At 40.6% G+C, this 26,874-nt stretch overlaps 1 protein-coding gene across 7 annotated transcripts in view; it reads left to right on the forward strand.

Moving 5' to 3' along the window:
• The window catches only part of ACOT9 (acyl-CoA thioesterase 9), a 72,794-nt gene that overhangs the window by 11,841 nt on the left and 34,079 nt on the right, over nt 1–26,874 (forward strand). For 4 of the 7 annotated variants that reach the window (XM_022560466.3, XM_089904676.1, XM_022560468.3 and 1 more), the window contains one exon: nt 8,533–8,735. The exons of 1 other annotated variant lie outside the window; for it this stretch is intronic. In XM_022560466.3, coding sequence (XP_022416174.1) covers nt 8,662–8,735 — 74 coding nt within the window. In that variant the 5' untranslated portion in view covers nt 8,533–8,661. Of the gene's footprint in view, nt 1–8,532; nt 8,736–25,685; nt 26,218–26,874 lie in introns of those variants that run through there. 2 more of the 7 variants (XM_022560469.2, XM_089904679.1) reach the window with 2 other exon arrangements.

Genomic DNA, 26,874 nt, shown 5'->3' on the forward strand with positions numbered 1-26,874 from the left:
CAACTTGGATACATTTGAAAGAAGGAACAGATCAGGCAAAGGAGTGTTGGGAAAAGGAGACCTGAGGTGCTCAGTGCTGTCACATTGGGTAGTGGCATTAGAAATCAAGTGAGATTAGGATAGCCTCTGAAAGTGAAATTTAAAATTGAGCAGAGATATTCAAATTGTATCCTAGGCCAGTTAATATTTGACTATAAACTGACTGACTGTATTAACATACCTAAAGAGAAAAGGTATATCTTATAACAACCTTAATCATTGTATCAGTTAGGAATGCTTTTGACTACAGCTAACAGAATAACCTACTTACAGTAGCTTAAGCCATGAAAACTTAAAAAACTCAATTAGAAGACTGGAGGTAGCCAGTTTCCGGGCTAGTTCAGCAATTAACCATGTTACAGAGGAACTGGGCTTTTAAAACTCTTCCACTCTGCCAATTATTCTCAACTCATCGCTTGAACATAAAAGGGCTGCAGTAGCTCCAAGCATCATTTCCTCACATCTGCATCCTAAACAGGGAGGAAAGGTCAGGAGCTAAAATCTTTCTCTGGCTGAGGCTCTGTCTTTTTATCTGGAAAGCAACATCTTTATTAGAATACTCCAGAAGTCTTCCCTTTATGTCTTATCAGACAGTACTGGGTAATACGGCTACCCATGGCTGCAAGGGAGGCTGGGACAGTGAGCATTTGGCACAGGGGAACAGAGATGCTATGTTTGGCCAAGATGAATTGTGATTCGTTCTTTGAGGTGGAGCACGTTGCTGCCCTGAACAAAATTGGGATGCTGTTAGCAAGGTATTAGAAGGGAATAGCTGTAGTCTGGGCAACTAAATGTATCTACTAGGATCAGTCCTGGAAGCATAGGAAAAGAATCTCAGATGCCAAAATTGGCGCCTCCTGCTCTGGCACTGTAGTGGAACCAGAATACCCTGATGCAAGAACTCCAGTAGCTGAATCTTGAGATCAGTCTTTGCATATTGTGGAGATGGATACTTAAGTTTCTCCTTATTCATTCACTTAATAGATTTTTATTGAATCAGGTGTTGTTATAGATGCTGGAATTTTAGCAGTGGAAAAATCAGACAAAAATGTCCTCATGGCGCTTACATTCTAGTGAATGTGTCTTAGCTGAATGCAACTGATTCCTTGCTTATCAGTAAATTTTCTGATTACGACTGGGTTTCTCATGCCCCCCAAGCAGTCTCACATCTAATTATGAATTAAGAAATTGATATTCTTATTTCATGTATCAGTCTCTTGGTTGATGTGAGTCTTCCTAAGGACATAGATTCACCTTTAGTGAAGTGACAACTCAAGTTCTGACTTGCACATCTCAGGGCTAGTACCTGAACCATGGTAAACTCAACAAGGCATTTCAACCCTGTGAGCCATTGTGGAAGACAGAGAGCTACACAGCTTTCTCCAGTTAATAAGCCAATAGTGCATGTTTTCCCTATTTGGAATGTTTAGGCTTATTCATATGTGTGAAAGGGGTACAAGAAGGAAATATTAAATTATAAACATTGAAATCTATCAGAAAAAAAAAAAGTCCTGACCTTGAAACCGTGATTTGTGCAATGTATTATGAATGAATTGGATTCAGATTCATCCTCAGGGGCTTCCCTCCCTAGTGGCGTAGTGGTTGAGAATCCGCCTGCCAATGCAGGGGATACCGGTTCAAGCCCTGGTCCGGGAAGATCCCACATGCCACGGAGCAACTAAGCCTGTGCGCCACAACTACGGAGCCTGTGTTCTAGAGCTCACGAGCCACAACTACTGAGCCCACGTGCCATAACCACTGAAGCCTGTGCGCTTAAAGCCCATGCTCTGTAACAAGAGAAGCCACTGCAGTGAGAAGCCCATGTGCAGCTACGAAGACCCAACACAGACAAAAAAAAAAAAAAAAAACATCCTCAGAGGATTCAAGGTTAAAAAAATTTCCTATTCATGGACATTTAGATTGTTTCCTTTTTTCCCTCCCTGCCATTTCAAACAATGCTATTATGAACATTCTTGTATATGTCCTTGAGTACAGGAGCAGTAATTTATAGGGTACTTGCCAAGGACTGGAATGCTGGGTCAAAGCATATAATATTTGGATTCAACTTTATGAAATAGAGCCAAATTGTTCTCCAAAGTGATTCTGCCATTCACAACTTCTACCAGCAGTGAATGAGAGTTCTTAGTGCTCTCCATCCTCACCAACAGTTGGTAATTTCACTTCATGGCTTTTGCTTATCTGATGGGTATAAAATGGTATCTTATTGTGGTTTGAATTTTATTAATGTGATATTGATCTTTCCATATGTTTATTGGCCATATATTTTTTCTTCTATTGAATTGCCAATTCAAGCAAGTTCAGAATTTTTATATTTTCATGGTGAATTTTTTCTATTCTCACGTTTGTGCCTCTTTATTTTTATAGTGGTTTTTTATTTAAAGTACATTTTTTATGAAATAAATACAGCTAATACAGCTTTTTTTGGTAAGTATTTACCTGATATGTCTTTTCTCCCAATCTTGACTTTAACGTTACTGTATTATACCGAGAACAGGCAAGTAGGAATGGTCCACCCCAGTTACAGAAAATAAGGGCCCTGTAGCCCCGGTACCAGGTTGCATCTGTTTTGAATTTCATGCTTGTTTCTGTCCCCTTATCACTTACTGTTTCCATGGTGGACAGGACCAAGGGGTGGATAAGAATGATATGTATGTAAGGATCTAGCCAATAAATGAGACAGACTCAGATCCACCTGAAAGGATCAAATTAAATAGTAATAAGTTCTGAATCTATTTTTGCCAAAACACAGTGGAAAGGAAAGAAGTAGAAATAGAGTTTCCTTATTTACTGGCTTGAGATAGAAAAGAGTCCTAGATTAGGAAAATTAACATTCAGATATAGGATTCTGAAATGACAAATTTCAAAACATTTTGTTTACAGTATGTTGGGGAGCCATTTGATGATAACACATCCATTAAGTTAGAACCATGTGTCATTACTTTATAATTTAGTAAAGTAAAAATTAGATGTAGAATACATTTGTCCACATGGGGAAACAAACCAGAAAGGGAGAAATATTGGCTGAAGGCTTAGAAAATGCTGAATATGTACATGAGAGGGGAACTTGAGGATTATGATTTGAGGCCTTGTGATCATCTAGTTTTCGAGATGCCTTCTCATTTCCCAGTTTGGTTCCTCTGACTGTGCAGAATCCCCTGATTCCAACAGCGACTGCTGTTATACATGGCTGGGATCATGAGTCTACTTCCCCAGATCTACCCGCATCATCAATTTTTCAGGGCAAGTCTGGGGTATAAGACTATGTCCTCTGGCGAAGGACACCATTCACTGCGCGTCTGGTAATAGCTATTTGGGAAGTTCTTGCTAGCAATTTTGATTTTTGGGAAAGTTACTTAATGCCTGTAAACCCTGATTTTTCCTTATCTGTAAAATGGGAATAATGGGAATACCGATCTCCTATGGTTGTTGTGAGGATTAAACAAGATAATTGAGCAATAAGTTCTCAACAAATAATATTATCCTTACTGCTATTCCCTCTTTGTTCAACAAATATTTATTATAGATTTTCAACGTGTTAGGCACTGAGGTAAGTACTCAATACATGGTAGCTATCATACTGCTATTTAGCCACTTCATCAATCCATATTATTATATAATTACAGGGTATCAGGCACTGTGCCAAGTTTAGGAGCCAGTAAGTAAAGACAGAACCTTCAAGACTCTGGATAAGCTTTTCTGGTTCTACCAATGGGAATCCTCTTCTCCCTTATGAGTTCTTTGGAATTCTTCAATGATATTTTCTCTGCAGTGAAAGAGGTCACTGTCAGATGCCTTCCTACAATGTGCCAGGTTCTGGCTGACTATAGGATGGAAAAGGGGTATAAAGGATGTGAAAAGCCTTTGCTCCACATAGGCAAGTGGCAGATAACCTGCTCCTGATGGGGCTTTTGCTTTTGCTTCTCCTTTCCTTTCCTTTTCCTATCCCCATCCCTATCCCTTTCCCTTTCCTTTCCCAGAACCTAGTGTACTAGGGAATAAGTTCTGCCGAAGTACCAGGGGAAAAACTCTACTGTAACAGGAGAAAAGAATATAGACACAGAGCAACACAGACCAGAAGAAAGTAGTGGACTTGCCTTTTTACAGCCCACAGGGGAAACGCAGCCCTTCAGACTTCTTCCACTCCATAGCCTTCAGCTGGGTGTCAGTCATCCAGTTCCTTCTGGATGAGACAGGCCAGGGGTTAGAAAAGGATTGAGGATTTCCTTGGGCTTGAATCCTGCAAGTAAGTAGAAGAGGGGAGAAAAGAAAGAGGCCCTTACCATGGTTACAAAAAATCAGACCTTTCCCACTGCCAACATTCATGTGCTTTCAGGCGTTGTAACGTTACAAAGAGTTGCTGTCTCTTTCCCTACTAAATGCCTACTTCTGTTAATCAAGCTTTCCTAGAAGGTGCCAGACCCCAAGAATAGGGATGAGAGAGGGAGGGAAAAAACAATCCTTTATGGCAATAAGAAAAAAAGTTATTTTTAATTTAAAAACATCTCAAAGGGTTTAGATTAATGCATGGATAATAGATTGGTTAAATTAAATTTAGGATGCTGGGAGGCTAGCTTTTGAGGTTGACATTTACATGGTTCTCCCATATAATAAATCATCCTTTTTTGTTTTTACTCTGATGGACTCAATCTTTAATTGGATGGATCGTGAATATGATCTGTAATGTGGACCCTTTTGTTTTTATGTTATGCTCTTGTGGAAGGTTCTTTAAATGCAATGCAGCTGGTTTTTGAAGCCTGGGTTAGGACTAAACCAGCCTTTGAAGGTGGGAGCATTGCTTACCATTCCTGTCCTTCCATTACTGCTTGAGAGCTGGTTTCCATCATCCAATCAGTTAAATCTTAACTAAATATTGAGAATTAACTGTGCTTAGACTCGAAATTTAAATGATGACTCCTGCCTTCAAGAAGCTTACAATATCATTGGAGTTCCGTGATGGACACTTTAAATAATTAAAGAAATAATACAAAGCAAAGTATAATTAAGTGATAAGTTGTCAGATACAGACTTAGTGAAATAGAAATGTAGAGAAAGTAAAAGTTAATGATTACAGGAGTCAGGAAATCCTCTTAGAAGAAGTTGGACTTCAGTTGGGCTCTGCGAATCCAGGAAGGGAGGCAAGTACTCCATGAAGAGAGTACGACATGAACAGACCAGAGAAAGAAACCAGAAAGTTCAGAGCCTTAGCTTCCTCATCTGGGAAATGAGTCAGGAAGCCAGACATGAGCCCCTGTGTGGCAGAGACTGTCGTTTTCAGTTTCGTGGCTCCAGCATCAAAGCAGAGTTTCTCTCATAGAGTAGGCATTTGATACGTGTGTCTTGACTTGAACAAACATGACATATGAAGGGGATGGTTTGGAGATTTGTCTACCCAGGGCCAAAGTTCATGTTAGCAAGCAATGAATCTCCCTCAGGAATCTGGGGCTTGGCTCTGAACCATCCTGAGAGAGTCACATTACTTCTCCCTGGGCGTGGAACTAAGTCCTCTGAGAATACAGTGAAAGGATGTCTTGCTTATGCAACTCATTTCCTCTGAGGACACATAGCCCTGGTTGCCTCCAGCATAAGTTTCACCTGGGTTGGGGATGATGGTGACATTGGTAGGTTACTCAGGGAAATTGCTTGCCAGGAAATGAGCAGCTGGGCCATCGGTACATTGATACCTGGCCACCTTCCATGGATGCCTTTAATTAAAATGACATTTTATTTTTTTTAACGATTTATTTATTAGTATTATTTTATTATTTGATTTTATTTTTGGCTGCGTTGGGTCTTAGTTGTGGCGTGTGGGCTCTTCGTTGTGGCGCGTGGCCTTCTCTCTAGTTGCGGCATGCAGGTTTTCTCTCTCTAGTTGTGGTGCATGGGCTCCAGGGCGAGTGGGCTCTGTAGTTTGTGGCACACGGGCTCTCTCGTTGAGGTGCGCGAGCTCAGTAGTTGTGGCGCGTGGGCTTCGTTGCCCCGTGGCATGTGAGATCTTAGTTCCCTGACCAGGGATCGGGTCCACGTCCCCTGCATTGGAAGGCGGATTCTTTACCACTGCACCACCAGGAAGTCCCTAAAATGACATATTTTAATTAGCCATGTATGTGTGATAATGTGAGACAGAAGAATGAACAAACACGTTTCCATTTAATTATTTGGGAAGCGTTCTTAGCCTATTTATAAAAAGTGTATTTATGAAACTGGAAAATTCAATTTAGGTTATTTAGTCTCTTTTTCTCTAAGGGAAGAACTCTCAAATGTCACCTTCTCTTGTGGCTCTACAGGCCACTATCCTGTCTCCTCACCAAGACTCCTCCAACACTGCATACCAGTAGAATGCATTATTTATATTGCTTCCTCTGAGATCTTATGGCACATTATTCACTGGAGCAGTTATCACAGTGCATTTGACCACATTTCTGTTTTTTCCTCTCTGGGTGGTGGATTCCTGGAGGTCAGGAACTCTCTCTGTTTGATCTTTGTAGCCTTAGCACCCAGCAAAGCACCTGGCATATAGTAGGTGCTTAATAAATGGATTAAACTAATATATTGGTTCTATTGATTTTTAAAATAAATTTATTTATTTATTATATTTATTTTTGGCTGTGTTGGGTCTTCGTTGCTGCGCGCAGGCTTTCTCTAGTTGCGGTGAGTGGGGGCTACACTTCGTTGTGGTGCGTGGGCTTCTCATTGCGGTGGCCTCTTGCTGCAGAGCACAGGCTCTACGCGCGTGGGCTTCAGTAGTTGTGGCACGCGGGCTCAGTAGTTGTGGCGCACGGGCTTAGTTGCTTCGCGGCATGTGGGATCTTCCTGGACCAGGGCTCAAACCCGTGTCTCCTGCATTGGCAGGCGGATTCTTAACCACTGCGCCACCAGGGAAGCCCTCTATTGATTATTTTTTAAGAATTTAAGATAGAATTCATCAGAAAAATTCCTCCTATTCATTATCTTGACTTTATCTGAGACTGTAAGAGCCTCTTGGCCAAGTAAAAGCTATCCCCAGAACTGGTTTTCCGGGGATTCTAAAATGATTTCTCTCCAAGAGCCTCCAGGAAAGAAAACAGCCCTGCCAACACACCTTGATTGTAACCCACTGAGTCGTGTGTTAGACATCTGACATCCAGAACTGTAAGATAATCAATCTGTGTTGTTTTAACCCACTAAGTTTGTGGTAGTTTGTTACAGCAGCAATAGGAAGCTAATATAGTGGGTGAGGAAAATACTGTCCAAATCACATTGTTCAGGAATAATTCACTCTTGCTGTATCAGGAGTATTTTGCATATTCCTCAGTTAATGTCATATTATATTGATTTATTTCCGTGTTCTCGCTCTCGTAGGCTGTGTGCCTCTCCTGGTGCAAGACTGTGCTTTTTTTCATATCTGTATTCTTAGTCCCTCAAACGTCATTGAATCTCTGTGTGTTTCTATAGTGACAAAGGATGAAGTGGGGAGGCACATGGGGCGGAGACCTGTTGATGGTGGCGTCAGCATAAGGGAGGGAAATTGCGAGAACTGGCGGGGACCAGATGGGCTGACGATAGTTCTCAGTGGTGTGGGCTGGCGGGGCTGGAAGGCAGAGAATCTGCAGGTTCACTGCGGGCATGACGAGGAAGTGCTCAAAGCAGCTTGATTTCCATGGGGCTCTCGGTCCGGGAATGATTGAACAGACTTCTGAGTCTCCCGCATACGCCTCCTCAGTAGTGAACCCCTCTCTGATTCCGTCCCACCCACTCCCTCACCCAGAGTGTTTCTCAACGCTTATAGTCCCATACAGGAAGGCACAGACTTCAGTTAGAATTGGAGCAGCTCCAATCACTAAATTATTCAATTTGGGCTTCCTGCGAGTGATACTGTTTCTGTAGTTTCCCAACACTAGATTTCAGTACGTTGAGGGGCCCTGAATGTGTCCTTTAATAGCAAAACCAAACTCTGGCAGGCTTGGCCTGAGACATTTTTTCTAGTACATTAAAGCAGATTGCTCTCATTGTGTGTGTGTGTGGGGGGGGGGGGTTAAAATTAAATACAAAATGGAGACTGGACTTGAGAATTCCCTGAGCAGACAAAACCATTTAAGCCAGTAAGCTCAACTAAATCTAGCTTATTTCATGAACATAAATGAAACTTAACCTAGGTTATTTCTTGTAAATACCTCTGACAATCATAAAAAAAAACCCTTAAGTCATGGTCTTTAAAATGGTATGAGGTAATCACTTTTAACCAATCCCCTGCCATCTGGAACCCCCCATTGTAATAACCAGTCATTGTAAACGTTAATAACTTTCTCATTTTCACTTTTTTTTCCTCTCATTTTCACTTTATAAGCCTTGCTGTAATTTAATGCCTGTGACCTTCATATCCATCTTTGACTCTGGAAGCTCCCAGTTCCTGTTTTTATATACACAACAAACTCTTACTAAATACTATTTATTGATTTGGTGGTTTTGATTATGTTATTTCTGGATTTTTGACAGTTTTCTGACATCAGAAGTGGTATCCAAAGAAGACCCTCAACAACTCTGAGGCCAGTGAGCAACCACGTGCTGGTACCCACTGGGCCCATTGAGCTCACCACTTTCTTGCCAACCTTGCAGTCAGCCTGAATGTTGCTCTCTTTGCATGTTGAGCTCTCGGAATTTATTGTGCATACCTGTATTCTGTTTGTCGAAGCTTCTTGGTAAGTCACCCTTCTGTCTGAAAGGGGAGAAACTTGTGATTCCCTGGGATTTAGGCAATGGTAGGATTACTGAGCTCCTCACAGATTGTTTCAGGGAATCTAGAGGAAGAGATAGGTTCCACCTCATCTAAATCTCATTCTCCTCCTCCCTTAAAAACTCTTGCTTCTTGTATGTATACTTACTATGGACCAGGATCTTGTGCCTTTCTGGCAAAATGGAGGAACTTTACAAAGGATAATTTGGAATTGTAGTGGCCACTTCGGGGAAATTTTAACTTAGATAAGATAGTCCACTTTACGGGGTGCCCTTGAAAAGAGGATTGCAAACCTCTCAGAGACGATGGAAGATACTCTTTGATTGGTATGCAGAAGTTTCTAAGAGAAAAAATGACTCTAAAAATAGCTTTTCTAAAAGAATCCTTACAGTGCGCGTGTGCGTGTGCGCACACACACACACACACACACACACACGCACAAAATCTTCATTAAAAAACTTTGGCCATCTGAGCAGGTAACCTTAAATTAGTCTGTCGGCCAGAAACACAATTTGGATCCGGATTCTTTTGAGTTTTGTATTATTCTACCTGAGATATGGCTAAAATTAAAAACTATAAGACCTTTGTCTCTGTCTACATGTTTATGTATATCCATATATGTATGTATATTATATATATACATATATGATATTTTTTTTGGCCGCCCTGTGCAGCCTGTGGGATCTTAGTTCCCCAACCAGGGGTTGGACCCGGGCCCTTGGCAGTAAAAGCCCCGAGTCGTAACCACTGGACCGCCAGGGAATTCCCATGTATATATGATATTTTTTTTTTTTGTGGTACACGGGCCTCTCACTGTTGTGGCCTCTCCTGTTGTGGAGCACAGGCTCCCGACGCGCAGGCTCAGTGGCCATGGCTCACGGGCCCAGCCGCTCCGCGGTATGTGGGATCTTCCCAGACTGGTGCACGAACCCGTGTCCTCTGCATCGGCAGGCAGACTCTCAACCACTGTGCCACCAGGGAAGCCCTATATGATTTTTTTTAATAGATCTTTATTGGGGTATAATTACTTCACAATACTGTGTTAGTTTCTGTTGCACAACAAAGCAAATCAGCCATATGCATACACATGTCCCCATATCCCCTCCCTCTTGAGCCTCCCTCCCATCGTCCCTATCCCACCCCTCTAGGTCATGGCGAAGCACCGAACCGATCTCCCTGTGCTATGCAGCTGCTTCCCACCAGCCAACTATTTTACATTCAGTAGTATGTATACGTCGATGCTACTCTCACTTCGCCCCAGCTTCGCCCTCCCACCCCATGTCGTCAAGTCCATTTTCTATGTCTGTCACTTTATTCCTGCCCTGCAACTAGGTTCATCAGTACCATTTTTGTTTTTAGATTCCATATATATGTGTTAGCATATGGTATTTGTTTTTCTCTTTCTGACTTACTTCGCTCTGTGTGACAGACTCCAGGTCCATCCCCTCACTACAAATAACTCAATTTCGTTTCTTTTTATGGCTGAGTAATATTCCATTGTATATATGTGCCATATCTTTATCCATTCATCTGTTGATGGACATTTAGGTTGGCTCCATGTCCTGGCTATTGTAAATAGTGCTACAATGAACATTGTGGTACATGTCTCTTTTTGAATTATGGTTTTCTCAGGGTATGTGCCCAGTAGTGGGATTGCTGGGTCATATGGTAGTTCTATTTTTAGTTTTTTAAGGAACCTCCATACTGTTTTCCATAGTGGTCGTATCCTACCAACAGTGCAGGAGGATTCCCTTTACACCACACCCTTTCCAGCATTTATTGTTTCTAGATATTTTGATAATGGTCATTCTGACTGGCGTGAGTTGATGCATCATTGTAGTTTTGATTTGCATATCTCTAGTAATTAGTGATGTGGAGCATCTTTTCATGTGCCTCTTGGCCATCTGTATGTCATCCTTGGTGAGATGTCTATTTAGGTCTTCTGCCCATTTTTTAACTGAATTGTTTGTTTTTTTGATATTGAGCTAGCTCCATGAGCTGTTTGTATATTTTGGAGATTAATCCTTTGTCTGTTGTTTAATTTGCAAATATTTTCTCCCATTGTGAGGGTTGTGTTTTTGTCTTGTCTATGGTTTCCTTTGCTATGCAAAAGTTTTTAAGGTTAATTAAGTCCCATTTGTTTGTTTTTGTTTTTATTTCCATTACTCTAGGAGGTGGGTCAGAAAGGATCTTGCTGTGGTTTATGTCAAAGAGTGTTTTTCCTATGTTTTCCTCTAAGAGTTTTATAGTGTCTGGTCTTACATTTAAGTCTTTAATCCATTTGGAGCTTATTTTTGTGTATGATGTTAGGTAGTGTTCTAATTTCATTCTTTTACATGTAGCTGTCCAGTTTTCCCAGCACCACTTATTGAAGAGGCTGTCTTTCCTCCATTGTATGTTCTTGCCTCCTTTGTCATAAATTAGGTGACCATAGGTGCGTGGGTTTATCTCTGGGCATTCTATTTGTACCATTGATCTATATTTCTGTTTTTGTGCCTGTACCATACTGTCTTGATTACTGTAGCTTTGTGGTATAGTTTGAAGTCAGGGAGCCTGATTCCTCCAACTCCGTTTTTCTTTCTCAAGATTGCTTTGGCTATTCGGGGTCTTTTGTGTTTTCATACAAATTGTAAAATTTTTAATTCTAATTCTGTGAAGAATGCCATTGGTAGTTTGGTGTGGATTGTGTTGAATCTGTAGATTTCTTTGGGTAGTATAGTCATTTTCACAATATTGATTCTTCCAATCCAAGAACATGGTATATTTCTCCATCTGTTTATGTCATCTTTGACTTCTTTCATCAGTGTTTTATAGTTTTCTTAGTACAAGTCTTTTGCCTCCTTAAGCAGGTTTATTCCTAGGTATTTTATTCTTTTTGTTGTAATGGTTAATGGGAGTGTTTCCTTAATTTCTCTTTCTGATTTTTCGTTGTTGGTGTATAGGAGTGCCTGAGATTTCTGTGCATTAATTTTGTATCCTGCAACCTTACCAAATTCACTGACTAGTTCTAGTAGTTTTCTGGTGGCATCTTTAGGATTTTCTTTGTATAATATCATGTCATTGGCAAACAGTGACAGTTTTACTTCTTCTTTTCCAATTTGCACTCCTTTTATTTCTTTTTCTTCTCTGATTGCTGTGGCTAGGACTTCCAAAACTATGTTGAATAAGAGTGGTGAGTGTGGACATCCTTGTCTTGTTCCTGATCTTAGTGGAAATGCTTTCAGTTTTTCACCATTGAGAATGACGTTTGCTGTGGGTTTGTCATATATTTCCTTTATTATGTTGAGGTAGGTTCCCTCTATACCCATTTTCTGGAGAGTTTTTTTCATAAATGGGTGTTGAATTTTGTCAAAAGCCTTTTCTGCATCTATTGAGATGATCATATGGTTTTTATTCCTTAATTTGTTAATGTGGTGTATCACATTGATTTGCGTATATTGAAGAATGCTTGCATCCCTGGGATAAATCCCACTTGATCATGGTGTGTGATCCTTTTAATGTGCTGTTGGATTCTGTTTGCTAGTATTTTGTTGAGGATTTTTGCATCTATGTTCATCAGTGATATTGGTCTATAATTTTCTTGTTTTGCGATATCATTTACTGGTTTTGGTATCAGCGTGATGGTGGCTTCATGGAATGAATTGCTCCCTCTGCAATTTTTTGGAAGATTTTGAGAATGATTGGTGTTAGCTCTTCTCTAAATGTTTGATAGAATTTGCCTGTGAAGCCATCTCGTCCTAGACTTTTGTTTGTTGGAAGATTTTTAATTACGGTTTCAATTTCATTACTTGTGATAGGCCTGTTTATATTTTCTAATTCTTCCTGGTTCAGTCTTGGAAAATTGTACCTTTCCAAGAATTTGTCCATTTCTTCGTGGTTGTCCACTTTATTGGCATATAGTTGCTTGTAGTAGTATCTTATAATCCTTTGTATTTCTGCAGTGTCAGTTGTGATTTCTCCTTTTTCATTTCTAATTTTATTGATTTGCGTCCTCTCCCTTTTTTTCTTGATGAGTCTGGCTAAGGGTTTATCAATTTTTTTTATCTGATCAAAGAACCAGCTTTTAGTTTTATTGATCTTTGCTATTGTTTTGTTTGTTTCTATTTCATTTATTTCTGCTCTGATCTTTATGATTTCTTTCCTTCTACTGACTTTGGGTTTTCTTTGTTCTTCTTTCTCTAGTTGTTTTAAGTGTAGGGTTAGATTGTTTATTTGAGATTTTTCTTTTTTCTTGAGATGAGATTGTATTGCTATAAACTTCCCTCTTAGGACTGCTTTTGCTGCGTCACATAGGTTTTGGGTTGTTGTGTTTTCATTGTCATTTGTTTCTATGTATTTTTAAATTTCTTCTTTGATTTCTTCAGTGATCTCTTGGTTATTTAGTAGTGCACTGTTTAGCCTCCGTGTATTTGTGTTTTTTACAGTTTTTTTCATGTAATTGATTTCCAATCTAATAGCGTTGTGGTCAGAAAAGATGCTTGATATGATTTCAGTATTCTTAAATTTTCCAAGATTTGATTTGTGACCCAAAATGTAATCTATCCTGAAGAATGTTCCATGTGCACTTGAGAAGAAAGTGTATTCTGCCACTTTTGGGTGGAATGTTCTATAAATATCAGTTAGATCTATCTGGTCTATTGTATCATTTAAAGCTTGTGCTTCCTTATTTATTTTCCGTTTGGATGATCTGTCCATTGGTGTAAGTGGGGTGTTAAGGTACCCTACTATTACTGTGTTACTGTTGATTTCTCCTTTCCTGGTTGTTAGCATTTGCCTTATGTATTGAGGTGCTCCTATGTTGGGTGCATAAACATTTATAATTGTTATATCTTCTTCTTGGATTGATCCTTTGATCATTATGTAGTGTCCCTCCTTGTCTCTTGTAGCAGACTTTATTTTAAAGTCTATTTTATCTGATATGAGTATTGCTACTCCAGGTTTCTTTTGATTTCCATTTGCATGGAATATCTTTTTCCATCCCTTCATGTTCAGTTTGTATGTGTCCCTAGGTCTGAAGTGGGTCTCTTGGAGACAGCATATATATGGGTCTTGTTTTTGTATCCATTCAGCCAATCTGTGTCTTTTCATTGGGGCATTTAATCCATTTACATTCAAGGTTATTATTGATACGTATGTTCCTATTACCATTTTCTTAGTTGTTTTGGGTTGGTTTTTGTGGGTCTTTCTCTTCTCTTGTGTTTCCCTCTTTGAGAAGTTTCTTTAGCATTTGCGGTAAAGCTGGTTTGGTGGTGCTCAGTTCTCTTAGGTTTTGCTTGTCTGAAAAGCTTTTGACTTCTCCGTCAAATCTGAATGAGATCCTTGCTGGCTAGAGTAATCTTGGTTGTAGGTTTTTCTCTTTCATCACTTTAAGTATATCCTGCCACTCCCTTCTGGCCTATAGAGTTTCCACTGAAAAGCCCACTGATAACTTATGGGGATTCCTTTGTATATTATGTTTTGTTTTTCCCTTGCTGCTTTTAATATTTTTTCTTTGAGTTTAATTTTTATTAGTTTGATTAATATGTGTCTTGGTGTGTTTTTCCTAGGGTTTATCCTATATGGGACTCTCTGTGCTTCCTGGACCTGAATGACTATTTTCTCTCCCATGTTAGGGAAGTTTTCAGCTATAATCTCTTCAAATATTTTCTCAGGCCCTTTCTTTTTCTCCTCTTCTTTTGGGACCCCTATAATTCGAATGTTGGTACATTTATTGTTGTCCCAGAGGTCTCTGAAATTGTCTTCAATTCTTTTCATTCTTTTTTCTTTAGTCTGCTCCTTAGCAGTTATTTCCACCATTTTGCCTTCCAGCTCACTTATTTGTTCTTCTGCCTCAGTTTTTCTGTTATTGATTCCTTCTAGTGTATTTTTCATTTCAGTCATTATGTTGTTCATCTCTGTTTGTTTGTTCTTTAGTTCTTCTAGATCTGTGTTAAACATTTCTTGTATTTTCTCAATCTGCGCCTCCATTCTATTTCTGAGATTCTGGATTATCTTTACTATCATTACTCTGAATTCTTTTTCAGGTAGATTGCCAATTTCCTCTTCATTTATTTGGTCTTGTAGGTTTTTACCTTGCTCCTTCATCTGTGATATTTTTTTTTTGCCATGTCTCTCTCTCTTTTTTTTTTTTATGAGTGGGATTGTGTTCCTGTCTTACTGGTTGTTTGGCCTGAGGTTTCCAACTCTGGGGTTTGTAGGCTATTGGGTAGAGATGGGTCTTGGTGCTGAGATGAGGAACTCTGTGAGACCTCACTCCAAAGAATATTCCCTGGGGTCTGAGGTTCTCTGTTAGTCCAGTGGTTTGGACTCAGAGCTCCCACCGCAGGAGCTTAGGCCCAATTCTGGGCTCATGAACCAAGATCCTGCAAGCCACCTGGAGCGGCAGAACAAGCAAAAAACAAAACAAACCCCAATAACAAAGTGAAATATAAAATTAGACTAGGAAACTAACAGATATGTTATGAAGAAAATAAAAATAAAAATATAGATGAATCAACAACCGGAAAGAACTACAGTACCACAATAGTAAAAAAGAGGAGGAGGGGAAAAAAAAGGTGGGGGAAGGCCTTGGCTGTGGAGGGCAGGGCCTAAGCAAGGGTGAGGTTTGGGTGGTGGGCAGGGCCAATGCTCAGGACCCACAGGGCTGGAAAAGGCCTTGGGGGCTGTGGGGATTGGGGCTTAGGATCAAGGAACAGAAGGGGCCCAGGTGTGTCCCCCCAACCCCTGGTCTCAGAGGGCAGGGGACCTCACCTAGGAGCCCAGCAGGCTTCCTGGGCTCGAGTGGGTGGGGTAAACGCCCTCCTGTCCTGCTTCTCCGGTCTGGGAGGGCCCCTACCGCCTGCTTCTCCTGATCTCCCTGGCCTCAGGGGCACTGATTCTGTCTGGCTTCCACTTCTCCTCCCTGCTCAGTACCCCTACGTCCTACTGGTTCACTTTGGGGTTCCTCCTGTCTCCTTGCGGGTCTCCCCACCAGCGGCCGGCAGGCGCCCTAGTTGTGGGGAGACGCTAACTCTACATCTTCCCACACTGCCATCTTGACTCTGCCCCTGATATTTTAAAAAGAATTCTACTTAGTTGGCTTAAAGAGAAATAAGTGCATGTATAAATTAAATATTCCTAAAACTCTCAGAAATGGAAACTCTAATCCAACTGTTTTCAAGTTCACATGATCAGGATAATCTTTGTTAAATAAAAGTTAGTTAAGTTTGTTGGTTTAATAAAAACAGCCTTGTCTTTGGAATTGTCAATATTAAATGTAATGCAAACATATAACTTTTTCTACCTTGGTTTATTTGTCAAATAGGCTCATGCTATCTCTATGTTACAAAATAACTTAAGGACTTCCCTGGTGGCGCAGTGGTTGAGAGTCCGCCTGCCAATGCAGGGGACACGGGTTCGTGCCCTGGTCGGGGAAGATCCCACATGCCAGAGCGGCTGGGCCCGTGAGCCATGGCTGCTGAGCCTGCGCATACGGAGCCTGTGCTCTGCAACGGGAGAGGCCACAACAGTGAGAGACCCGCGTACCGCAAAACAAAAACAAACAAACAAACAAAAAACAAAAAACAATAACTTAAGATGATGGCTAGCAGTTTGATGGCTAATCTAAGCATAATTGTTAAAAACAAGTAATTTAAATAAATGTAAATAAAATAAAAGTTTATACTAAGCTAAACTAAATAATTAACATTTATTATCTAGATCATTTCCAAATAAGATAATTTACTGAGACATTGATCACTAAACATAAATTTAAATTTATTTATTTTTCTTAATTTTTACAGAGACAAAGCTATTTGGGTGTATTAATAAATATGTCTTTTGCCACATTAAAACCACATTAAATATTGTACTATGAAAAACGTGTTTCTAAAAAATATAAGTTTTTATAATTATGTATTTATAAATTTGCTAATTTACTATAGGGTGCTAATATATGATAGATAGTTCACTACTGCCTGCTTTGTAATTTTCATATGTAAAAATAGAGCTACTAGAAACAATAAAGAGTGAAGGAAAACAACTTTGTATACAAAGAAAGGGAAGAAAATTGGATTTAAAAAAATATCAGTACAGATTTATTTCATTTCTTCATAAAAAACAACTCCATAAAATATTTGAATAAAAAAGGAACGAACAGTTTTCAGTAAGTGTTTGCATATTTTTTCTACATACTTTCTTCTCCCTTCAGATTCCAAAAACAGAGTAGAACTGAGACATTCTTAATGTTGTCACAGCTACATAGCCTTTAATTCTGTCAACAGAACTTCTATTCATTCTCCATAAAGCCCCTGAATATCTAGCATTAGGAAATTAATAAACTCATTGGTCTAAACCTGAGGATACAAACCCCTGACAAGTGCCAAAGCACTCATTATGAGACTGGCTCTTCCGTTTCCTTGCTAAGGATGTAGAGGTGTGTTCTACATCCTGAAAATAATAGACTGAGTTTACATGGCATGGATACGAGCAATAGTTACTGCACAAGTGAATAGGACACAAAACCACCTGAGCTGGTTGTTTAGTGTATTTTAGGGAGAGGAGCTGATGTCTGGTTTTCTCTTTCCCTCTAACTCTTCTCTTTGACAACCAACAGCACATGAACATTATTTGTTAGACTATTCTGCCCTGCAGTTTTGTACTTTGATTCAAAGAAATGAAAACTGACATTGCTCTCCCTCACATTGATTGGAAGAAATCAATATAATAGTGAAAATATTGCTGATTCTAGGGATATGGAACATCAAAGTGATCCTTATTATGAGGTTTGAACTTGTAATTTTAAAAAATTGTAGTTGATTTACAATAAAATGTATTTTCATATGAGGAGTATGCAAGGAATATAGGATGTGTTTCTGTTAAGGAGAAAGAGAGTAATGTGTAAAATAAAATGACTTTTTTTTCAGAAGATGAAAAAGAAGGCGGCAAAACCTTAATGAATATAGAAAGGTGCAAAAGGTTTGTGGAAGAGAAATTTTATGTTGTGAGGTCACAGCTGGCTAAAATGGAATAGATTTAGTTACAAGGATTTTTAAAATGAGCCCAGTAATGTACTGATACAAAGCTAGAGTTTAATTTTCTCTCTGTTAAAATCACAAAATTTCTTAGATTATTGGTCTGTTCTTAATAAAATATTATAAAAGGTTTTTCTTTACCTTTAATGTAATCTGCCTAGGAAACAAGGATTCCGTGTCATGGGAAATATTTCCTGTGTTCCACATTGTCTTTATCAGATCTTTAATTAGGAAAATTGAGTTTTTTCAATTTTAAGAGCTAAGGTTTTTTACAACTATATAACTTCCTATATTTGCCTTTGAAATCTTTCAGTTATCACTTTGGTGAACAGATAACTAAGTGTTATGTCATAGTGACTTACACTCCTAATTGATCAAGGGTTTCAAATCTTTTGACATTTTTAACAAACTTCCCCAAATCAAATTCTGAATGAAGTCTTTTTGACCTCAAACTAACTTTGGAATTTTCCAGAGGGCCCCTCGAAGTTCTGAAAAAATTTGCTCTTTCTCCTTATAAAAGAGAAATCTCAGTTTATTTAGGCTTATTTGATATTAAATTGCATGGCAAACATTGTCAAATAAAAAGTAATGTTTGACCTTCTTAGATTATATTTACATAGTATATATTATTAATATATGTTCTAGAAATTATATGAAATTCCTAAAAACCTGATATGTCCTTGTATAATGTTATCAGTCAAAATTCCAGTGATTATTTTATAATATTGTGTGTCACAAAATAATAATTTGGGCATCATTTTTTGGTGAATTCTCACTAGATCTTTAACCATGGATGTTTTTAAGTCTTTTGTCACAGTTATTGTTTTACTCTTGATTCCTCTCTGAAAGCACTTGTAATCATCTACAGGCAAAATGCTTCATCTTCAAAGAGATTTATGGAAAAGATATTAACAATTACTCTAGAATACAAGTTTCTGATAACTTTAAGATCATGACACTGAACTGGGTAAGAATTTCTAAGACTCTACTGGAAAAGTGATTGATTCATAAAGCTACTAACTCAAGATGAAGCAAAACAAAAATTAATTACAGGAGACTGAATGAACTGATGAAGATGATTATAACCTTTATGACTTCATTTTAAATATTGCTGGTTGTTTAACGTTTTGTTTTCCAGATTTAAAGGACTCCTTTTGCTCCTCTCTTTTAAGCTATTAATATTTATAACTTGACAGCAATTTGAGAAAGTATACTTTTGTAAACAAAAGTTGAAACATTTATCTTTTTCTCCCTACCTAATCCCTCCAGAATTCAGAAACTCTTATTAAATACTCTTCTTTTCATGACAATATATGTATTTATATAAACTCAATAAGAATTTGTTCTTCTTGTAGCAGGACACAAGTAAACAAGTCCTTAGCTTGGCTTCTTAGCCTAAAGAGACTTTAAAGGTCTAATCTGAAATTCTTTATTACCAGGCAATTTTAAAGAACTAAAGTTGACTTTATGGAGCCAGTAAAGCCCCTTGGATATTACCAAGGCTTTGACCAAAATGTCATATTTGAGAATCTGCATAGAATTACTATTCTTACTACATTTATGTAAATAATCTATCCAAGTTTAATAAGATGACTTATAAACAAATTAGTTTCACTATAAGTATTTTGATAAAAGTGGGATGACTATGGAAAAAATTGTTTCACTAGAAAACTATGGTTATCATGGTATCTCTCCTACCAGGTAAGTATAGAAAAGTATGGTGTATTCATTATCAAATTCTAGTCCTGTTAATTGTCTTTGAGGTTTCGTTATCTACTTGTAAACTTCAGAGAAATCACCACAATAGATCATGTATGGACAACCTTCATGCTTGTTGCTGTAAAGGCTGCTCAAGAAAGTTCAGTAGAATACCTGATGACATCAAAGACAGTTAAGCTGCAAACCAGGAAAATCCACAGATTGAAACTGCCATCCTTATTCCACTCCCTAAAGATGCTTCGAATTCAAATCTAGAAATGTTCTCAATTGGCTGCTCTCCAAACTCAGAAACTGAATTTATAATTTGCTCGAACTGTTAACCCTTGTTTTTCTTTTATTTCCATAGAAATGCGTCTTATTAAATTACCTTATTGCTCACATCATATAGAGGCCTAACTTAGGTGGAGGCACACCTGCAGTACCACCTCCTGAACTAAAATATCCTCGTGTTCATCCTGTCCTACGTAATCATGAGGATATATGATTGCTAATACATCATGTTGTGCGTATGTTAAAAAAATATTATATATATATATATAATATGTGTATATATAGGTAAAGCCTGAATTTGATTACAGCCCATTCGAGTTATCTAGTTGGTTAGATCTTAGCTTCTGGGATTCTCTGCCCTTGAGAATTTTTAAAATTCTTGGCTACTATTCTGATTATAGTCATCGTGTTAACCTTTCTAGTGCATTGTATCCTCCCAAGGGTTTTAAATGCCTTTTGCTAGCCTCTCATACACCAAATGATATCCATCAGGATTAGACAACCTGAAGAACTCAGTGATCTAGCTTCCCATGTCTATGATGATGATGCAGCTGTTGGTAACAGCAACTACATGACCCTCCATCCTGTTGACTCAACTATTGGAAACAATGAACGTGTGATTCTTTAGCCTGGCTGTATCAACAGTGGTTACCAAGAGTAATGCTAAACTAGTTGGCCACACCCTTAGCTTGCTGAGATAATGGCCAGAAAGGGGGGAATTGCTAAACATAACAAAAGGGAGACCAAACCTGAGGCTTCCCTGGGCAGACAAAACCATGCAAGCCATGGAAGCAAAACTAAGTTTAGATTATTTCATGAACATAAGCAAAACTTAGGTTCTTTCTTTTTTTTTTTTTGCGGTACGCGGGCCTCTCACTGTTGTGGCTTCTCCTGCTGCGGAGCACAGGCTCCGGACGCGCAGGCTCAGCGGCCATGGCTCATGGGCCCAGCCGCTCCGCAGCATGTGGGATCTTCCCGGACCGGGGCACGAACCCGTGTCCCCTGCATCGGCAGGTGGACTCTCAACCACTGCACCACCAGGGAAGCCCCCTTAGGTTATTTCTTATAAATGCCTCTGACAGTCTTAATAAAACTTAAGTCATCTTCCTAAAAATGGTATAAGAGAATCACTTTTAACCAATCTCCTGCCATCTGGAACCCCCATTGTAATAATGAGTCATTGTAAATGTTAATAACTTTCTCATTTTCACTTTATAAACTATCCTTTAATTTCATGCCCATGAGCTTCATATCAATCTTTGAATTTGGAAGCTCCCAGTTTGAGAGCTAAATACTATTTATTGATTTGGTGGTTTTAGTTGTGCTATTTTTGACGGTATCTATATATCTATATCTATGTCTTTATCTATACCTATACCTCCTCAGGGAGATATATATATCTCCTCAGGGAATTTTTACAGTAACTGCTAGGGCCAGGGTGAGGGAGATGCAAGAGCCTGAGCAATACATGGGGAATAACTGTGGGTTATAGTAGGAACTGGAGTCAAGGAAAAAATGGCCACTTTGAAGAGCCTTTTTCGGAGTAAAACAAGGATCTTTCTTCTCTCCAGGCTTGGTTTTTTCATCTCCACAGACGAGGCCAGACAGAAGCCATATGTGATGTCCTGTGCAGTGTGCTAATGAGTTACCTATATAAACAGAACAAAGCAGTCTAGCAATCCCATAAAGATCACATATAACGATAAACCAGCTAGAATAATGCCACTGTTTCTGAAGATAAAGTCAACTAATACTAATGGCACCATCCTGTCTTTGTGTGGCCCCATCTCCAAATAGCACAAGATACAAATTTATACCCAAAAACGTGTTATGTAAATTCAAACAACCAGCATGATTTTAATGTCTATAAAATATACAAATCCTCATCGTAAAGTCAGTTTCGAAAGCTTGCGGGCACTCTGAAGCATGTGCTTCTGCAGGGATAGTGAAGTATGTTTATAGCTTTGTTCCCTCAATGGCTATGCATCCTGGTGCAGCTGTAATTGTATCAGAGGTGCTTGTTGATTTTCCTTGGGCTGAGGAATGGCAGGGTTGGCTCCTACGCTGGCCCAGCTGAATGGGCTGCCTTGGGGTCTGAAAGGAGGCTCTATTTCCCAGCTAGGATGGTAGCAGTTGGGGTGGTGTGAAAAAAATGATGGAAAGTGGGTGGGCAAGAGAATGGAGAGAAATAGGATGCAGAGGGAGGAACGAATGGAAGAGAACTGAATTTGTTGGAGAAAGTGGATGAAGTGGGAAGGAGGGTGGCCATGACAAGGTGAAGAATGATCAGAAGATTAGGCGTGGGTAGGAGAGCTGCCCACTGAAATTTTACCTTTTAAGTCCTATTTTATTGAAAGAGACATCTTTATTGAAGAGGACACCCTGAGATGAAGATGTCCTATCCTAAAGAAACCCTCTGATCCCATGTCACTAATAGTATGACATGTTTTACATGTTTGCCATTTTTAAGCAAGAGGAAATTGTTAGAGGAAAAAGAACATTGCTAAAGATATAAAACCTTTCAAAACTTGGATTTGATGAGCAGTCATAAAGGTGGAGCTGAGGAAAGGTAAGGAAAGTGATAAAAAATTACCACTGTTTTGAAATTTCCTAGCCTGGGTTTTACTTCTGTTGGAACAAGTGGATATAATACTAAGCATTTTCATGTAACAGCTCACTAGTCTTTCAGGTTTAGGGGGAAAATCACCTTTCCATTGTTTCCTCCTCCCCCTCACAACTTTATTTTGTATAATCTCTAGTCTGGGAAATAAGCTATTTTTTAAAAAGTGGTTTCTCTATCCTAATGAAATAATAGCATGAATCAATTTGTTTGAAAGTTGATGACAGTTTTCCAACAACATTTTCTACCTGAATTAGATATCCAAAAATATCTATGGTTTAGCAGCCCAAGGATGCTTCCTAGATACTTTTCACTCTTAATGCTAGGTTGAACTGATAACGTATTGTTAGGTTTTGTTATTTGTTATGATTCTTCTACTTGTAATAATAATGACATTGATAATGTCTTATGTATCTGTCAGTGTATGATGAGGTGTCTTCGATTTTAATGATACATTTGATACCATTTCTGTTACCCTGAGACCATTTCAGAATAGAACTAACGGAGAATAACAACGAACAGGTGGGGTGGACAATCTATTATTCAGGACAGTGATTCTCACCACCATACAACTGTTGCATGTTTCCTGGCCTGATTTTGTGACCACTTTCCTTTCTATCCCTCCTGTCCAAAATTTGGTATAGCATATACCACACTTACAACCCCACTACCACCACACACATAGAAATCAGGGTTGCTAAGCTGTTTTAAGAATTCTACTCGTGCTGCCAACTGAGATAATTGTAGACATGTGGTTGAATGCTGGGCTGGCTGGGTTTTAGCAGGGGTTCCCTGAGGTTAGAACTAAGGTAAGTGGGCTAAGTGATGAGATCATTTTTTTTCTCTTTAAATAACATCTGGGACTTCCCTGGTGGTGCAGTGGTTAAGAATAGCCTGCCAATGCAGGGGACACGGGTTCAAGCCCTGGTCTGGGAAGATCCCACGTGCTGCAGAGCAACTAAGCCCGTGCGTCACAACTACTGAACCTGCGCTCTACAGCCCGCGAGCCACAACTACTGAAGCCCATGCACCTAGAGCCCGTGCTCCGCAACAAGAGAAGCCACCGCAATGAGAAGTCCGCGCACCGCAATGACGAAGAGTAGCCCCTGCTCGCCGCAACTAGAGAAATCTGGTGCGCAGCAACGAAGACCCAACACAGCCAAAAAGAAAATATAAAATAAATAAATAACGTCTGCAGTGGGACATCTGTGGGGTTGGTTGCTCTGTACTCCTTTTCTAAGGAGTGCTGCATATTCCCCTCTGAGAGGCTACTTATGGAAATAGCCATACTGGTAGATGGTGACCTGTCCATGGGCCTGGGTAAGGAGGTTCCTGGTAAGTCCAATGGGCCAATCACATCACCTTGCCCTGCTGCCACAGTTGACCAGTCCAGGGGTGTGTACCTGATCCCACCTGGGCCAATGAATCTCTTTTCAGGACTTTTTGTATTTGGGATACAGATTTTTGGGTCAGTCTCCAAGCATGTGGATGTGTCTGCGATTGTAAAATGTGAAGTTCAGGAGATGCTTTGGCCATGTGGAGGAAGCCATCATTCAGAAAAAAAAGAATGAAGCCAGTATGCAAAGTATAGCAAAGATAAATGATGGAGAAGAGGCATCTTCATGGCATTGAGTCCCTGGTTCTAGCTGTTCCAGCCAACATTGACACTGTTTATACCCTGATTATACACTGATGAGAATGTGTCTGGCTGGAAGGTGACTTGACTGCACAAAATTACAAGCTACCCCTACGTATCATTACACCAGCTATGTAACCTAAAAAATTCTCTTGAACTTAATTTTTTTCCCTGAACCTACTATTGCCTCAACCGAAAGTTCAAGTAAAAACCAACCAAAAAGTGTAATTTGATAAAATATTTATTGCACTGTGTTAGGTGTGGTAGAGTATAAGGAAGTATTATTACCAAACCAAACCTGGGTCTGCTCACCTGACTCATGGTAAAGCCAATCTACTGACACCGGGTTGTGGTGAAGGAAAGTATAGTGTTTATTGCAAGGCACCCAAAGTGGGGTCAAGCAACGAGATAGGGCAGCTCATGCTCAAAAGGCCCGAACTCCCTGATGGCTTTCAGGGAAGGGCTTTTAAAGGCCACATTATAGGTGAGGATTGTAGGGGGCCTGATCATCTTGTGGACAATCTTCTGATTGGTTGGCGGTGAGGTAACAGGGTGGTATTTTGGGAGTTAAACGTCATCAACCTTCTGGTTCCAGCTGGTCTGGGGTCTATGTGCTTATGGGCAGCATGCAGTAAACTTCTTCCACTTGGTGTGAGTTTCAGTGTCTGCCAAACAAATCAAGGACGTGGCTCAGGATATTGTCTATAGCTCTTGAGGAGGAGCTAAAGGTCCTTGACTTTGCTTTATGGCTAAATTATTATTATTTTGTCTTGCTTGACTGTTTTTCCTTTGTTTCTGTATCTTCTCACTTCTCTGAGTAAATTTGCTTCATAGAGCTTGGGGAAGGCCTAGGAGGCTAAAGCTTTTCTATAAACGAGAGGCAGGAGATATGGTGGGGGAGGGGGGAATCTGTACCTGGGAAGGCCCTGTGGGGTACTGCTCGGTTTCCGTATAGCCGCCACAAAACAAAACAAAACCGTCCCTGATAAGGTATGGACAACATGAATTGAAGGCGAGATCCCTGCAGGCCAAAAGGATAGTCTTCTGGATGTGGGACTGATAAAAGCAGGGAAAGTTAGGTGGAGAGGAAAGAGGAAGCCAAAGACCGTGCTCCATTTGTAATTCATAAAGTGATTTTTTAAAAAAGCCAGCTTAATTAAAATTGACAAACTTTTAGTAAGCATGGAGTATCAAAAAACATACGGTATCAACCCTGCCTTTTAGGAAATTACCATCTTCAAGGACAAAGCAAGACGGGCATGTATTCTGGAAAGATCCCCCCTCATTACCTTATTTTATTTCCTCCTTAGACCACTTTATCACGTTTGAAACGATATAATTTGCCAACTTGCTTGCTGACTTGTTTTCCTTCCCTATAAGGTAAGCCCCCTAAGGGCAGGGAGTTTTGTCTGTTTTGTTGCATCTCCAGAATCTACAGCGTCTTGCGCACTGCAAACAGCTGAATAAGAATTCGTTGAATGAAATGGAGAATCAGATCCTAGGGTAAAAATCATCTTAACTTTTTGGCCTTGAATCTCTCTGGGCGGGCCAAGATCTCCAACTGTCAAACACTAGGGGGCAGACCGAGATTAGGAGAGGAACAATTTTTTTCCCCTTTGAGTAAAGGTTTTCAACCTTTGCTTACGTTAGCATCATCTGGGGCGCCTTTAGACATCCTGAAGACCAGGCTGCACCCCTAATTCAGAATCTCCATAGGGTGAGGCCCAGGCATCGGTATTTTGGAAAGCTGCCCAGAAGATTCCAACGTGCAGCTAAAGGCCAACCGGGAGCCGCGGCTTGGGGGTGAAGGTCGCGCAGCCTTCAGCGAAGCGGGATAACGGAGACAAGCTCCAAGAACGTGGCTGCACCTAGCCTCTAGGCACACCCCAGCGGTGCCGCCTGATGCATTTAATCAACAATGGAGGAGAGAGACTAACTCCAGCTTCTCGCCAAAGAGTGGGCCTTCAAGCGCAGCGTGGCCCCGCCCCCGGGCAACGAGGCCCCGCCCCCGCCCGCGGCCGCGCTGCAAGGGTGTGATCCTGGAGAGCAGCTTCCAGTCAGGCGCCCGCGAACGCTCTCCCTCTCCCGCCTTCCATTGCCTCAGCTTCCCTCCGCCAACCGGCGCGCGGGGCTCGGGTCTGTGGTCTCGTGCACGGCGGCGGGCAAGCGCCATGAGGCGGGCGGCGCTGCGGTAGGTAGCCAGGGGCTTGGCGGGGCGCGGACCGGAGGGCGCCCACGCCCGCCCTCCGCGCCGCTTGCTGGACCGGGCGGAAGGAGCGGGCTGCGAAGGGCGGAACTAGTGCTGGGGCGTTTGGGCAGAAAATAGGGCCGGGTGGGGAAGGGCGGTCGCCTACCGCGACCCTGCCGGCCTAGGGTGGGGCCCCGCGCCCCCCACCCCCCACCCCCCACCCCCCACCTTCGCGTGTTCCGGCCCGGAGTTTGATGTTAAAAGCGAAGAGGCACTTTAAGGGAGGAAGTTGGGCGTTCCCTGAAATTCCTATCTCTTTGCTCATCAGGGGGGTGGTTTGGAGTCAGCCCCTTGTCAGAAAGCTAGTACTTAGGGCTGCATGTTGCGTTTCCGGCCCTCTGCCCTCCTTTGCAGAGCGTTTTAAAGGTTGAGTGCTTGACTGACTTGGACTCGACTTAAGTGTGTTGTAATGTGGGTAGAGATTGCAGGGCATCTTTTGGGCTTTCAGGACCTCAGGACTGTGTGACCAGGGCCCCTGGTGCTGATTGCACTTTACTTTTACTGAGCAGCAAGGCCGGTAAGGCTAGGTGGGGGAGTGGCTTTGATTGGGCCCCTTTGACAAGGAGGATGCCTTTTTGCCTAAGTCATCATCCCAGCTTG

The sequence above is a fragment of the Delphinapterus leucas genome, chromosome X (genome assembly GCF_059928025.1).
Source record: "Delphinapterus leucas isolate spDelLeu-1000000601 "Yukka" chromosome X, BTC_Dleu_Yukka2, whole genome shotgun sequence".
NCBI lineage: Eukaryota > Metazoa > Chordata > Mammalia > Artiodactyla > Monodontidae > Delphinapterus > Delphinapterus leucas.